Source organism: Suncus etruscus, chromosome X, assembly GCF_024139225.1.
Source record: "Suncus etruscus isolate mSunEtr1 chromosome X, mSunEtr1.pri.cur, whole genome shotgun sequence".
Classification (NCBI taxonomy): Eukaryota; Metazoa; Chordata; class Mammalia; order Eulipotyphla; family Soricidae; genus Suncus; species Suncus etruscus.
This window is the reverse complement of record NC_064868.1, coordinates 31,109,569-31,126,190: the sequence shown is the minus strand read 5'-3', so window position 1 is coordinate 31,126,190 and position 16,622 is coordinate 31,109,569. Positions and strand designations below refer to the sequence as shown.

The 16,622-nt window shown below is 34.4% G+C and overlaps 1 protein-coding gene and 1 pseudogene across 1 annotated transcript in view; both read left to right on the top strand.

Moving 5' to 3' along the window:
• Positions 1–16,622, top strand: part of DMD (dystrophin) — a 2,686,579-nt gene that overhangs the window by 1,232,834 nt on the left and 1,437,123 nt on the right. The window contains exon 44 of the mRNA XM_049766737.1: positions 5,768–5,915. Coding sequence (XP_049622694.1) covers positions 5,768–5,915 — 148 coding nt within the window. The remainder of the gene's footprint in view (positions 1–5,767; positions 5,916–16,622) is intronic.
• LOC126000084 (uncharacterized) lies at positions 9,897–9,970 on the top strand (annotated as a pseudogene).

Here is a 16,622-nt window from a genome sequence, read left to right as displayed (position 1 = left end):
CTTAACGTTTGCTGTTAATGATTTCTATTAAAATGCTGAAAAATATGTTTTTAAGTTGAACATGATACCTGAAATGGAGCTTATAATATTGTTGCTAATATTAATTGACATCACACGTAAAGTACATGCCATTATTGTTTAATATGTGTTTTGAATAGTATTAATTCCATTATATTAATTTTAGTAATAAAATTACATCGATCTTACCGTTTGTAAAATTTCAGCAGGATATGCTGTATTGAGTATTCTATAATTAGACACTTAAAAACAGTTTTACACACTGTTAAGTAGGTGAGAGCTTCATGTTGACTGAAAGTAGAATTGCAGCTATTGAAGAAGGAGCACAAAAGAAGAACATTCCAGAATTATGGGGCTAAAGTGCAAAGTCACCTGGCACTGAGTCATCAAGGAACTTCAAATGCTCTTATTGGACTGACATGTCCTCCCTGTATTATTTTTCATGGGCCTGGAACAGGGGTAGAATTGGTGAATGCAGAGAATTAGCTTTTCCTCCCACCCTGGCTCTGTCTTATATTAGCCAAACTGCTTTATTCTTTTCTGATATTCTGAGCAAAAATAACCTGAGAAAATGGAAGAATCTATATGATGATTGGCAGCAACGGGAATCTCACTGACAATAGTGCCAACTGTGCTAGTCCATGTATTTAAATAGTTAACTGCAATTCTTTGACTAAAAATACGAGTACTTATAATACATATGCAATGCCCAAATCTTTCGAAATAGGACCATACTCCTAGGATGCAGTCTTTAATGATCTTTTGTGTATTAGATACTACTGAATATATATGAAAGATAAATTACTGTTAAATGTGAAAAACACTTTCTAGAACATTTTTGGCTATTGGATAGGGCCTATTCTATAAACAACAGAATTCCATGTATTATGAAAGAGAGCACTCTTAATTATTAACACTTTTAATTGTAGACTTCCGACTTCTATTAGCCACCATTGGTGGCCTTTTACAAGCTGCCAAAATCCTGTTTTAGATTATTTTTAATTTCTAACTTCACTTTACTATTACATATCTTTGGATGAGATCATTTTTATAGTTATTTTTTTGAAATAACACTGCACTATATATATGTATAGGAGTTGTAAGTGTACATCGTCTACATGTTTACATGCAACATTAAGTTCTCTGCTAAAAGACTAATTGTATCCTTCACTATATCGTTGGCCCCTTTCACCCAATCTATACCTTTTCTCCTTGAATAAGGTAATATCTAGTCTTATAATGTAAAGAGTTATTTTATCTTTAAATATTCACCTGTTTGGTTTCTTTGGACATATATTTAAAAGGGCCACCATCAGCAGAGATGGTTTTGGGGCCACCAAGGCAATTCTTTAGGAGGAGCATATAGTGTTTGAGTTTAAACTAGGAGCCCCACACATGCTTTGTACATGCTCTATTATTCAAGCTATTTTTCAAATCCCTTTTCAGATAATTTGATATTAGAAATATATTTTGCTGGACACGCCCATGAAAGGAGTCTAATCTTCACTACAAGCTTTCCTTTATTTTTTAAAAATAATATCTTTATTTAAGTACCATGATTACAAACATGTTTATAGTTGGGTTTTAGTTATAAAAAAGAATAACCCCTTAGTTAATCAATAAATGTAGGCTTTAAAGAGATGCATACAAATAGAGGAGCATAATTTGGAATTTGTAAAATAATTTAGAAGAAAAATATGAAAAAGAGACACAACTGTTACTTTGTGTTAGTTAGACTTCATTTTTTGGGGGGGAGGGGCCACACCTGGTGACTCTCAGGAGTTACTCCTGCCTATGAACTCAGAAATCGCTCCTGGCTTGGGGGACCATATGGGACACAGGGGATCGAATCCAAGTTCATCCTGGACAGCTGCATGCAAGGCAAATGCCCTACTGCTGTACTATTGCTCTGGCCCCATAGTTAGGCTTCACTTTTAATAAAATAAAAAGAAAATCACTGGGACTTGCAGAATTGTACAGCACTTCGGGTGCTTGACTTGCATGCAGTCAACCTAGGTTCAACCATCAAGACTCCAGATGGTCACCTTGCTATGCCAGGAGTGATTACTGATCAAAGATCTGGGATTAACTAGTAAACAGAGCTCAGAGTGGTCCAAAACAGCATATAAAAATCACATTAACGAATATGGAAGTCTTTTAATGATACTGTTGAAACCAGAGGAATCTCAACTAGAATTCACTCTCTGCCAATTCACACCCTTGTTCAGTTCAGCAAGTTGCTCTATCTCTTAGTTTGTTAAGAACACACATAAGAATAAATAATTTTGGGACATTGGTGGTGGGAATGTTGCACTGGTGATGGGAGAGTGTCCTCTTATATGACTGAAACCCAACCACAATTATGTTTGTAACCAAAGTGTTTAACTAAAAATATTATTTAAAAAAATAATAAATAATTTTCTACTGCTGAGGGTGTCATTGCAGTTGGGGAACTGAGATATGTTTGAAGCATTATATCCAGTGCCAAACTATCACTACCTGGTCAATAAATGGGATGATTTTTTCCTTTCAAAACAGAATAGAATTGCAGCCTTGTTTTCTAAATGTATTCAGTTCCTTATTAGAGTCAGAGGTCTGATAATAGATGAATGTATTCACAAATATAATTCAGCACTTTATATAAGTAGAACACCAAATTTTGACAGACCCCTATACTCAAAAGTGTCCAGCCAGCAATCTTTAAGTTGTCTGTTGGTTGAATACTATCAAACACTAGTGTGAACAGGCCCTGAACACCCCAGAGATCAGAGGTCCCCCATGGTTTTTAATCTTCCACACCATTTGCAGAAAAACATAAACTCGGTGTCTCACTTTGTGAAACTGTTAGATATTATAAGTCCCTAAGGACATTGTACTGCCTTCTTTTTACCTTGACTCTATATTAAAGGCATGTGGGTGCTCCCAACAATACCAGTGTCAGAATCTTGCCTCCAGAGTTAGGCATTAAATATATCTATACTGGGGCCCAGAAAAAATTTCACTGTTGTTGATCATCCTAAATAACTTTTATGTGTAGCTGTTTAGGGATAAATAAAAAGTCTTAATTTAGATCATTTTATGTCAGTCTCTTCTGTGATCTGGAATATTCTTTCATACAAGGGTAATGAAACCTTACTACATTCATTCAGCATTCCAATGGAAGTGTTAGATATACAGGAACACAATTTATATATATATATATATATATATATTGTTTCTAATATATTAGAAGCTACATTATATATAATATATGTATATATATTATATATATATGTATATATTTCTTTTGGATCTCACCCAGTGATGCTTAGGAATTAATCTACCTGCTATGCTCTGGAATTTCTCGTGGCAGGCATGGGGCCCATGTGGGGTTCCAGGGATTGAACTTGAGTGGATTGTGGGTTGCATGTGAAGCAAATGTCTTACCATATCTCCAGTTCTGAGAGTAAAGTTTTTAGGGCTTAAACATGTCTGTGGTGTTGGTTTCCAGTGCTACATAGTCCTCAGAGCATTGCTGGGCATACTTCTCAGTCACCTAAAAATCCTCTGGGTGTGATCCTGAAGCCCCCCCCCCCCCCGAATGATTGGGTGACCCAGGTCTCCTTGACAATACAGAGTCAGAGTCAGAGCAGCATCATATCCTTGGACCTTTGTTTTTTTATATAATAATTTTTATTTTGACAAAAGTGGATTACAAATCATTCACAGTAAAATTTTAGGTATATTGACATTGAATCAGGGGCATTCCCACCACCAATGTTGTCCTCCTTCTCCTCCGTTCCCAGCATGCATCCCATATCCTCCTCCTTTGCTCCCTGGGCTAGTATAAGTGGTCCCCTCTGTGTTTAGCTTGTTGTAGATTGGGTATCAATCCCGTTATTCTTGGCTTTGGATTTGGTACCTATGTCTGATCATTTTTTATTTCTACTCAATGTTCATACGACTGTTTGGTCTTTGCCCATTGTTTGAGCATCCAGGCTCTCTCTCTCTTCCTGAGCGCTGCTTGCAAGCTACAGCTGTCCCATATTGTTTATAAATACAATAAAATCAGAAGGATTAAAGACAATACTCACACCTACTTTACTAAATGTTTTCCATCTGTAGTTTCAGGGTAAAGTACATCTTTTCTGATGCTTGAGGATCCTAAGGAATAGACTCTTTTAGAATAAGAGTTGTAGTGAGGGTTCGAGAGAACACAGGACTTAAGGCACTTTTCTTATATGACAGCTACCCTGGTTCAAATTAAGGATCACATGGTCCCCAAGAACTGCTAGCAATAAAGTCTATGCAGATGTCCCATGGGCTATGGACCACATCTCCCAAAAGGGAATATTGAAATTTACTGAGATACTTTTATTTTGATCTCTCACAAATTCAAATTTAATATTGTTACTTCAAAAGGTGTTATTAGTTGTATATTTTTAGTTTTAAAGTGAACATTTTAAAACATAAAGAAGAAAATGGTATGTATCCATAATATTGTTTCTGTTTTAATTAAGAAATAATTTAAAGGAAAATGTGAACCTGGGGCTCTGTAGTTCAGGTTAGAGCACTGGTATTGTATAAGGGAAAAGTTGCACTATTTGATTTTAAATTATTATTTCTTTTTTTAATTTTTAATTTTTAATTATGAGAACAATGATGCAAAGAGGACAAGGTAAAGTTACAGTGAAAGAACAATCACCCATATACAGAGTTCTCAGAAGAAATCCCCTTGCTGACGCCTAAATATTGAACTTACAGTCAAAAAAACATTAAGAAAAATAAGGCAGAACCCATGTACAATTACTTTGTCCACAAGTCCCCAGATTGTAGTACATTATAACATTTCTTAGCAGTACACAATGCAACCTAAAGCCATGAGATTTATGTGACTCCTTAACTTTGAAGGCATAGTATTTTTATATATTTATGCACATACATATTAGTTTAAGTTAACATCAAAAGTTTAAGAGGTTTTTTTTAAGGGTTAGTCAAAAGGGCACAGTAAAAACGGTGATAGAGTGGCAAATATTGTTTGCATAGGCCCACCAAAATATGGGGGTCATAGAAGGAATAGCCTTGGTCTAAATAAAGGAGACCACTACCCCTGAAGTTTCCTGGCATAAGACCAACTCTAGGCTCCAGGCAAAGTAGTTTATTCAATCCAAGTCATTGTTTGTAGTGCCAATACAGTTTTATTTTTCACGCAGTCCTATTGTTGGCATCAGGTTTCTGTATTAAAGATCCTGGAATCTGCACATTCCTACATTGAAGTCAGTATGGTGTGGAGTATCCTCTATTTTCACCTCACAATTAGGACGTCTATAACATCACCTGGAGGCCATCCTCTACCAGGGAAGACCCTACAGCTGCTCTGATATTGATCTACTCAAAAGAGTCTTCCCTTAGCACTGAGAAGACTTAACAAATTATTATTTCTACACATTGCTCTTGCCGTTCATTGAAGTAAACTAAAAATGTGAGAAACTATAAGTACAATATCCTTATCGGTCATTAAAGCACATCTATATAACTTTAATACAGTCCATCTAGGGGCTGGAGAGATAGCACAGCTATAGGGCATTAGTCTTGCACGCAATCTATCCAGGATGGAAGGTGGTTTGAATCCCAGCATCCCATATGTTCCACTGTGCCTGCCAGGAGAGATTTCTGAGTGCAGAGCCAGGAGTGACCCTGAGCGCCCCCCCCCCCCGAAAATAAAAAATACAGTCCATCTAAATTGTGTATCTAAACATTTTGTCTCTAGGCGATTTGATCGATCTGTTGAGAAATGGCGGCGGTTTCATTATGACATGAAGGTGTTCAATCAATGGCTAACAGAAGCTGAACTCTTTTTCAAAAAGACACAAAATCCTGAGGATTGGGAACATGCCAAATACAAATGGTATCTTAAGGTAAGTTTTGGAGATAGTTTGCACTATCTCTTCACTATACTACCGTAACTGCTATTCACTTCTTTTCATTCACCTGGTGGAGAAAAGAAATGCGTAATCCTAATTTTTGTTGGCATCAATACACATGAGAATCGTCATCAAAATGAACATGTTGGCAAGGCTTCTTTGGACAATCTAGACTGGATTAGACTGGATTGCCTTTTTCATCTGATTAGTAGCAGTACATAAGTGGATATGTGCTATATAAGGTAGTGTTTTATAAGAAGGGTTGTTCTGACTTTGAGAAAATATGTGCTTTTGACTTTGGAAGTTTTCCAGAAGCATAGCTTGTTGTATATTTAACAATAACTTGGTTGATAGAAATATCCATCATGATAAAATAACAGTTCTGTTTCCCTACGGATAGTTTGTGGTGATGTAGCAATGTTTCTATATATCCTATTGACAACAGGCCTTCTGAGATAGTACAGAGGCCAAAACAAAGCAGGCTTAATTGGTGGTACTTATTGACTTCTTTTATGGTTTATGTTAATGGAAATGCAACTTATGGATTAGAATCAGTATGTAGTTTATTTTAAGCTTGCTGTGTCGTTTAAGGAAGCAGATAGATATAAATTGATTGTGGAGGTTATAATTTAGGTTGTAAAATATGCAATTTAATTATAAGAAACAGTTTCTATTACAGTAAGTTTAAGTATGTTTATAGTTCTTTTTATTCCAAATGGTGCATAGGGCTTTTTAAATGAAGCATATTTAAATGTGACAAATTGTTAATGGCAGAAGATTCTGACTAATACAAATGAAAACAAATAGATTGTATATTTAGTTGAGAGATTTCAAAATGTGGCATTCAGAAAAGAAGCATCAGAATACATCACAAATAATTTTTCCATGGCAAATATTCTTTTTTGTATTAAGGAATTAAGAATCCATATCTACATAAACAATGGCTACTTTTAAATATTCTGTAATTATGTATATACCAATCAAACTAGAATGTACTCCAGTGCTGGGACTGGAGATAGAAATTTATGGATTTTCAATATGCTGTCATGCACCAACTGCATTTTATAAAAGCAGCACAAAAGTAAACTTTGAACTAATGTAGCATTTCTAGATATCCAACTTAATGGTAGATTTATAACTCACCCTGGGTGTTCTTGAGGGGGAGATATATAAACATTTTATATCTAAAAATATTTGGAACAACCTTATTTGATATTTAAGGCATTTTTTATTATAAAATAAAATGCTTATGAAAATTAACATTGAAATAATGGCCTGCATTCAGTTCTGCTGAGAGGAATTGTTTTGATACAGATTTGGGGTAAGGATTTCATCTTTTTCTCTTTCAGGTAAGTATTTCAGGTTGTTTAGGTCGGTCTTATTTTATATGATGTTGTGCAGCTTTCCTCATGTTTCCTGTTCTTGAGATTTGTAAGCTTCTTTGATCTGCGGGTTTATATATTTAATCAAGTTTATATTTATTAAGTTTCCAGTCATAATTTAAGAATATCTTATGTCCCCTCATTATTTTGACAGTCTTAAATTATATATTACATTAAACCACTGACCGCTAAATGCTGTCATGAGTGTCACTGGTATTTTCTTTCAATTTTCAGCTTTATAATAATTTTAGATATTTTATAATACCAAATTGATTAACATAACTATATCAGTTCTGTAATTGGCCTTTCTAGTATATAGTGTTGACTTTTGGTACCTAACATGTTGTTTAAGTATAATTTGTACACTATTTTTTATTTTTTTGCTTTTCTTTTTTGGCGTTACACCTGACATGCTTAGGACTTATTTCTGTTTCTGTGCTCAGAGATCATGATGGTGGGAGGGAGGGTATGGGGCCATATATGGTGCTAGGGATTCAACCAAGTAGGAAGCATGCACTTTACCTACTGTTCTTTCACTCCAGCCCTTATCTGGTTAACCTCTTCATACCTCTACATAAAAATATTTTTATTTGTTTAAAATATGGTAGAGTTTTATTACTATATAATCATGTTCTATATTGATTTCAATTAATTGTTCTCATTAGCTTGGTAGAAATTTAGTCTTAGATGACTAGTAATTTTTAAAATGCTACTATGCATTCTTTAGTCAAAAATTCTGTTGGAACATCAGAAAATTATAGAATCCAGTATATGTTTAAGATATTATAATCATAAATCATTATATGTGTATACCATATTTAATTTACAGTAAAATATGATTCCTTTATTATACAACTAACCCCAATTAAATTTATCTATCTTTCTCCTTTCTCTTGCTTTCCTTTATTGCTAAAAAATAATTTGTTATTTTTGCTCTAGCAGCTTATTTTTATTTCATTTACATGATTGGTTTTGTTTTGTACGTCAAGCCGGAGAGATAGCATGGAGGTAAGGTTTTTGCCTTGCATGCAAAAGGTCGGTGGTTAGAATCCCTGCATCCCATATACTCCCCCGAGGTGATTGCTGAGCATAGAGCCAGGAGTAACCCCTAAATGCTGCTGGATGTGACCCCCCTCCAAAAAATCAATATAGTACACATGTTTGTCTTTCTCTACTTTATTTCACACAGCATAATGATTTCTATTTCCATCCATATTGGAGGAAATTATAAAGGGCTTCTGTTGTTTTATACCTGAGTATGGCATTCCAGTGTGTGTGTGTGTGTGTGTGTGTGTAAGTGTGTGTGTGTAAGTGTGTGTGTAAGTAAATTTATGTGCATACAAGTGTGCCCTCTCTGTATGCAGGAGTCTACTGATGAGTATATCATTTTTATAAACATTGCCTATTATAAATAATAGAATAGTTAATTTGGCATATGTTTTCTTGGATACCACATATTGTGAGTTGTTCCTGTTTGGTTGGTTGATAATTTTGCGCAGTTACACATTATTCAACTTTGTTCAGAGACAGTTAATTCTTTTGGAAACAGTTTTATTGATTGGTTATTCCCTTTCACGCATCATGAGTTGTGATCCAAAAGTATACACACTTCTAAATATGATCCTTAATGATACTTCAGGCATCATCAAAATAGCTTGTGAACAAGGAGATTTTAACTATGTCTGACATGACCAGCAATATATGGCGACTTCCAGTATCTATGAGATTCTCACTATGTATGTCACAGCACAAAACACTCTCCATGGAGTCAAATTGGGAAGAAGTAGACATCACCTCACTTATTTCTAAATCCACAGAGATCCCTTTAATTATTTGTCAAAGTCTTCAAAATGACTTTTTTCTGCACATTGTAAATATTTTAGATGTTTTTACCAAGAGGTTAAAGTTGGTTCCTTTACTCCAGTTCAGACATAAGACAAAATCTGAAGCAAACTTGTTTGCTATCATTTGTCTTTTAGTAGCTTTGCTCTGCACAAACTTGTAATTAGATAATTTTATTTTATTTATGTCTCTTTATTGCACTACAGCTTGCTGTAATTAGGTCTTATTTCTATATCTATAGTCATGGATAACACCTAGTAGTGCTCAGAGATTGAGCCTGGGTCAGTTGTATGCAAGGATAATTCTCTACCAGTTGTACTAGTTATCTTAGATATTTTATTTCCATTTCACTTCACACTTAGTGGCACTCAGGGCATAACTCCTGGTTCTTTGTGTGAGGTCACTCTTTGACGTACAAAGAGGATCAAATGTGGTAGGAGGGATTAAAGGGAGTTTTCTGAATGCAATGCAAATACATAATACCCCATACAATTTTTCAGTTCCCTGACCTATACAATTTTGCGCACCCTCAGAAATTAGAAATTCCCTCTCCTTGACAAATGGATTAAATTAAATATAAGAACTTTTTAAATCAAAATATTTTCCTTTAACCAAAAATGTCTTTTGGTCATGCAGGGTTGGTTTGGCTCATACCCAACTATATTTAATCCTGACTCTATGTTCGGGATTCAGTCTTTGCAGTGCTTGGGAATTGAACCAAGATTGTCTACATTAAAAGCAGGTGCCTTATAGCTTTGCTCAGTGGCAGTATTGTAGTTAATGAGGTTTATCTGAGGCGCGATTATTGCTAATTTAAAACCCAAAGCAGGTGACTAACATGTTATAAACAAATGCCCCTACCCAGAGAAAAGACTTTTGCATTCTTAAAATGTTTATTTTGTTCACAGTGAGAAAAAATCTGAGACAATCCTGGGTTATGGTTTACATTATAAAGGTGACTTGTTGAAAACATTTGCTCAATTTTTTAATTAGTTCATTAAATAAATTTCAGGGTTATTTTTGGCAAATGCAAGTAGATAAATTTAAGCCTATTTTATTTAGCCTACTTAAAATTTTTCTTGGTTTCTTTGTGGAATAAGAAAAGAAATTATGAATGCCCAAGGAACAATTTTAGCTAAGCAATTGAATGGTAATAGAATTTTCATTATGATCATTTATTCCTATTGATTGTTCTAGATCACATGTATATAAGTGTGTATACATTGTTGATTGATTAATAATGAATGAGAGAAACAGTTTAATTTTTGTTTGTTTTGGGGCCACTCCCGAAGGTGCTCAGGGGTTCCTCCTGGCTCTGTACTCAGAAATCGCTCCTGGCAGGCTCGGCGGACTGTAGGGGATGCTGGGATTCGAACCACCGTCCTTCTGCATGCAAGGCAAATGCCCTTCCTCATGCTATCTCTCCTGCCTACATGCTATCTCTCCGGCCCCAGTTTAATGTTTTCTAAGGAAATATTTTTCGAATTAGAAGTATACTAAGCTGTCAGCAGAGGACATCCTGCTGATATGAACTAGTAATAAAAGTAATAATAACCTGCTATTTCTATATTAAGCAAATCTATAAGTTTTCTTAAAGATATGTAGATATAAAATAATAAATAATAAATGCATGTGGGTTTTCTATATATAATCCTATCCAATGGGGCTTTATCTTTCTTTTTTTACAAATGCCTTAAACCTGGGTTCCTGAGAGATAGTATAGTGGGCAAGGCCAACCCAAGTTTGATCCCTGGCAGCAGGTGGCTCTCTGAGCTCATATGGTGGTAGGATCTTCTGAGCATCACCAAAGAAGATCCTGAAGGCAGAGCCAGGAGTAAGTGTGAGTACCACTGGATGTGGCCATAAAACAAACAAAAAAGGTTTATATTTGCATGTGACTAGCTTTGAGCATATACTGTATTTAAATTATAAAATCACTGCCAATTTTTTGGAATATGGTTTTGCTTCACACAGTTCAATTATTTTTCTCAATAGTCAATGATATAATTAAATGCATTAATAGATATTTTTAATATATTCTAAAAATATGTCATGCTACCATGGAAACTGTCTTACAATATTCTATATTTACAAAAGTAAAATAACACTTATGCTACATTCCACTAAAATTAGTTTTATAATAGCAATTAAATTATGTATGTAGCTACTTATTCATTAAATATGCATACCTTTAGTAGATATATAAAGTCTCATAACCCACAAAAATATTGGCATGCCACAGTCATCTCTAATAAAAGTTTATAGGATTGGCTAAGAAGTTGGAAGATACATTTAGAAAATGTGACTAAATATCACTGTATTTTTTAGCTTAATAGCTACAGCATCTTAGTCTCTTCAACAAAAGTCAAAATTAGACATATAAACTACCAAGGGTTATCCTTGGTATATCCCATGAAAAATCACTAGATATAAGATCATCTTATAACTAATCACTCCTTATAAGTTAATAGAGTCTACCTACACAATATTTTAATTATTAAATTACTACTGTCCTTCAAACAATAGAAATGCAGATTGAACAACCTGTCAGATTTCTTAAACCTAATTTTTGTGAATTATGGCACTTTTATCAAGTAGTGTTCTTGGATAAGCAATTGAGGAAAATTCCCAGTCAGCCAAACACATCCTTCTCAGCTAATACATCTGCCTACTCATTTTAGAACTAACAAGAAGAAATGTTAATGGGAGATTTCAAGAGGAAAGCTGAGCCCATGAAGAAAACTTATGAAAATAATGTTAGCTCATATAGTGACGGAGTAAATTGGATTGCCAACAAGTACTTTGAGTGAAACACTGAAAGGGGAAATCATAGCATGCCCTAATATTTAGCTCTCTCTGTATGCTTTTGGAGTAGAAAACATTACATTTAAAATATGGCCTGCTACTTAATGAGCTTGAAAATCCTTGACATTGACAGTAGAAATGGTAAAAAAAATGTCTATTATACTGAATGTTTAGAAGAGTTAAAGAGCCTTGCTGATAATGAAAATGGATGCTGTTTATTTAATGGGGTAATACTGCACATTGAACCATATAAGAAATTAACAGCACTGTCTTTTCAAATTTTGTCATGAGAAAGCCTAAAACCTTGAAATCTTAAGAAATTCCATTTGAAATCCACCTGAAAAAGTAAATTGAAGTGAAATTGTTTAGATGAAAAGAATTAGGCTTTAAATCAAAAATTATTAAGCTATATTATAGAGTAAAACCACAAAATGTATTTTGATAGAAGATACCTGCTGTTTTAACAGAAAACAATCATTTTTGTAATGTTAAATAAATCTGTGTTCTAGACTACAAATTCTACCATATGATCTACTACACATTATAAATAATATGTTGATGTATATATGTTCATATATGCTGCTACATATAAAAGAATTTTACTTTGTAGAAATGACCAATAGTCTGATTGAAGAAACTAAGTTAACAATGATTATATAAGTCATATTATAGTGACTGAAATTTACAATTTTCAAAACACAGATACAGTTCATGTTATGGGAAGGTTTAGTCTTATTTCTCTCAAGTTGGAAATGGGTACAGAAGGTAAAATTATATGCAGCTATCCAGCTTGAGAAACTTGCTATGATCTCTCAGAGGAGGGTAAAAAATGGAGGAAAAATAATCTAATGTTCTGGAGTTTGGGAGAAAGGAGATCAACAAGGGACAAGTGGTCTTACATGATCAAATTAAATTTTATCTACTTTTTAGCTGTACTCTCTTGTACGTTAGTGATTGAAGAATATTCAAAAGTATTTTGTAAAAGACCTCATTTAGGGGGATTGAGCCACACCTGGTGATGCTCATGGGTTACTCCTGGCTATGCACTCAGAAATCTCTCCTGGCTTGGGGGATCATATGAGATGCCATGGGATTAAACAGAGGTCCATCCTAGGTTAGCTGCATGCAAGGCAAACGCCCTAGTACTTGTTCCACCGCTCTGGCCCCCAAATACCTCATTTTATATATTTATATAGAACACTGAAGGTGAATATCAACTGATACAAAGTTTGAGAAAAGTTTGTCTATTATAAAAACTATCTTCCTCATTGGAAATAGTCAGAATTTTAATATATATTTTTAATTTGACAGGCAACCTGAAGATTTTTTAAAATAATATCTTTATTTAACACCACAACTATGAACACGTTTGTAGCTTGGTTTTAATCATAAAAAGAACAACCCCCCTTTCACCAATGTAACTTCCCTACTACCAATGCCACCCACTTCTATCACCCCTTACCCCAGCCTGTATTCCAGACAGACATTCTACTCTCATTAACATTGTCGTGATAGTTGTTAGTGTAGTTATTTCTCTAACTGCACGCACCACTCTTTGTGGTAAGCTTTTGTAGCCCAATTCTTCTAGCCTTCATCGTCTCTGAGTATTATTACAATAATGTCTTTTATTTTTCTTAAATAACATAGATGAATGAGATTATCCTGTATCTATCTCCCTCTGACTTATTTTACTAGCATAATAGTTTCCATGTCCATGCATGTATTGGAAAATTTCATGACTTCATTTTTCTGACAGCTGCATAGTATTCAATTGTGTATATGTACCACAGTTTTTTAGCCACTCAATTGTTGTCAGGTATCTTGGTTGTTTCCAGAGTCTGGCTATTGTAAATAGTGCTGCAATGAATATAGGTGTTAGGATGGAATTTTTGGATTGTATTTTTGTGTTCCTAGGATATATCCCTAAGAGTGGTATAGCTGAATCATAAGGTAGCTCAATTTACAATTTTTGAGGTATCTCCATATTTTTTTCCATAAAGGCTGGGCTAGACAGCATTCCCATACAAGCCAGGGTCCAAATGGCTTCACTAACAAATTCTTTCAAACCTTTCAACTACTACCAATCCTTTACAGACTCTTTCAGGAAATTGAAGAAACAGAAACACTTCCAAATAATTTTTATGAAGCTACCATCTTCCTGATACCAAAACCAGACAGAGTTGCTGCAGAAACAAAGAGAAAACTACATACCAATATCCCTGATGAATACAGATGCAAAGATTCTCAACAAAATCCAGGCAAATAGGATCTAGCACCTCATCAAGAAGGTCATTCACCATGACCAAATAGGTTTCAATCCAGGAATACAATGATAGTTAAACATGCATAAATCAATCATCATAATAGACCATATCAACAAAAAATGTAAATATGACCATATCTACAGATGCATAGAAAGCATTCAATAAGTTCCAACAGCCATTCATGATAAAAAAAAAACTCCCAATAAGATGGAATTGAATGAATTTTTCTCAATATAGTCAAGACTATCTACCACAAGCCAATGGCAAATATTATTCTGAATGGAGATAAACTAAAATCCTTTCCTCTAAATTCTGGTACTAAATAAGGCTTCCCCCTTTCACCACTCCTATTAACATTGTGCTGGAATTTCTTGCCATAGCAATTAGGCAAGAAAAATATATTAACAGCATCTAAATATGAAAGGAAGAAGTCAAGCTCTCACTGTTTGCAGGTGACATGAAACTATATTTAGAAACCCCTAAAGACTCTGCAAAAACTGTTTCTAGAAACAAAAAAAAAATTCATATAGCCAAGTGGCAGTCTACAAAATTAACACGCAAAAATCAATGGCCTTCTTATACAACAATAATGATAGAGAAGAAATGGGCACTAAAAAACTTCCATTCACATTAGTGCCACACAACCTCAAATTCCTTGGAGTCCACTAAACAGGTGAAGATCCTATACAATGACATTTAATTTTAAATGTTTAAATTCCATTTAAAGAACAATAATTTACAAAGTCATTAAAAGTTATTGTAGGCATCCAATATTTCATTACCAATAATACCACTAGTCTCAATTCTCTTCATGAGTTCACGTACTCCATCACCCTCCCACCTCTTGTCTGCCACCTGGACAAGCACAATACAGAGTTTAGTGATGTCAGCTTATATCTCATATTTTCAGTGTTATTGATTTTGTGCTTTCGATTTATAGTTATCAATATCTATAAATAACTATATATAAATATATGTGTAACTATATATAGTTATCTATAAATGTCCTTAAATAACTCTAATTATAGCTATACTAAGTCACCAGTGTAACAGAAGACCCAAATCCTCTTACACCATTAAGTCCCTTTCTCATCTTTCTTCCTACCTTGATTTCTTTACTTCTCTCTTTTTCCTAAGCCCTGGGGTAAAGAGTGATCAAGAATCTCCTCTGTAATATACTACATTTCCTCATCTAGTGATTGGGAATAATCAGGTTTTCTAAATATGCTCACCGTTCCTTTGGAGCTTATAGCCTAGAATTTCTCTAAAGAAGCAGGATCAATCTTTGAAAATACATTGGCTTACTTGAAGAATTCTGAATATATATGCACATATCACTATTGTTATTTGGATGTAACTTAGTACTTATTATAGACTATTCTTTTGGTTATTGGGCCATACCCAGCAGCACTCATGGATTATTCCTGGTTCTGTGCTCAGAAAATGCTTCTGGCAGGTATTGGGTGATTGGGATAGAACCTGGGTCCGTCCCAGGTCCACAGTGTGCAAGGCAAACACTCTACAGCTATGCTATCACTCTGGCCCCATAAATAGACTATTCTTTGTAAGTAATCAATGGGCATGAAATTACTGACTTTGAACTAATATGATTTAAATTAAAGGCTACCTGGATATTTGGATATGTTGTAAACAAACAAATCAGTTATTAACTTGGTCTGTATTTTTTGTAGTCATCTTTAAAAGTTCTGATTTTCTAGAAGAAAATGTTCTGATTTTTCTGAGCTGACTGAGAAATTTTGAAGGGATCTTAACCAGCACAAGTTAGCACTCAAATTCTGAAAGAAACTGATGGAAACATTACTTGAGTAAAAATGTCTACCATCCATCGCCCTTCATTGGAACTCGAATATTAAGACTAATTCATGATGTTGCTGGCCTTTTCTATCTTCTAGCAGTAATATGTTATTATGATTTCATTTGGTGGTTACAAAACTATCTGGTTTCTGTGAGTGAAGCACAATGGCTACCAGGGGGGAACCAGCATGAAAATTTACTGCTAAGAGCATTTGTCCAAAGCTACACTGTTAGGGTTCTAGCATATGGTGTATAAGGGAATACATTTTTAAAGTGAGCTTTTCAGTATTAATAGCTAGTAGTGGCATGAGAATTCAGTCTCTCTACACAGTTAAACTGTTGGGCACTTCATTCTTACAGAAATATTGTTGGCCTTTTATTGCTGCTTAGAAACTCCTCTACAACTTCTTGGCACTTATGCATCTTTTCAGAAGTAATAAATAACATATTTAATAGGAGTTTGGAGCAGAGCAGAAATTCAGAAAGGGGCTCTAAATTGTTGCCCATCAAATATACCTTTCATAAAATAAGCATATTAAAAATTGAGTACTTTTGATAGCTTACACTCAAAAATCTGTCCAGTATAACATGTT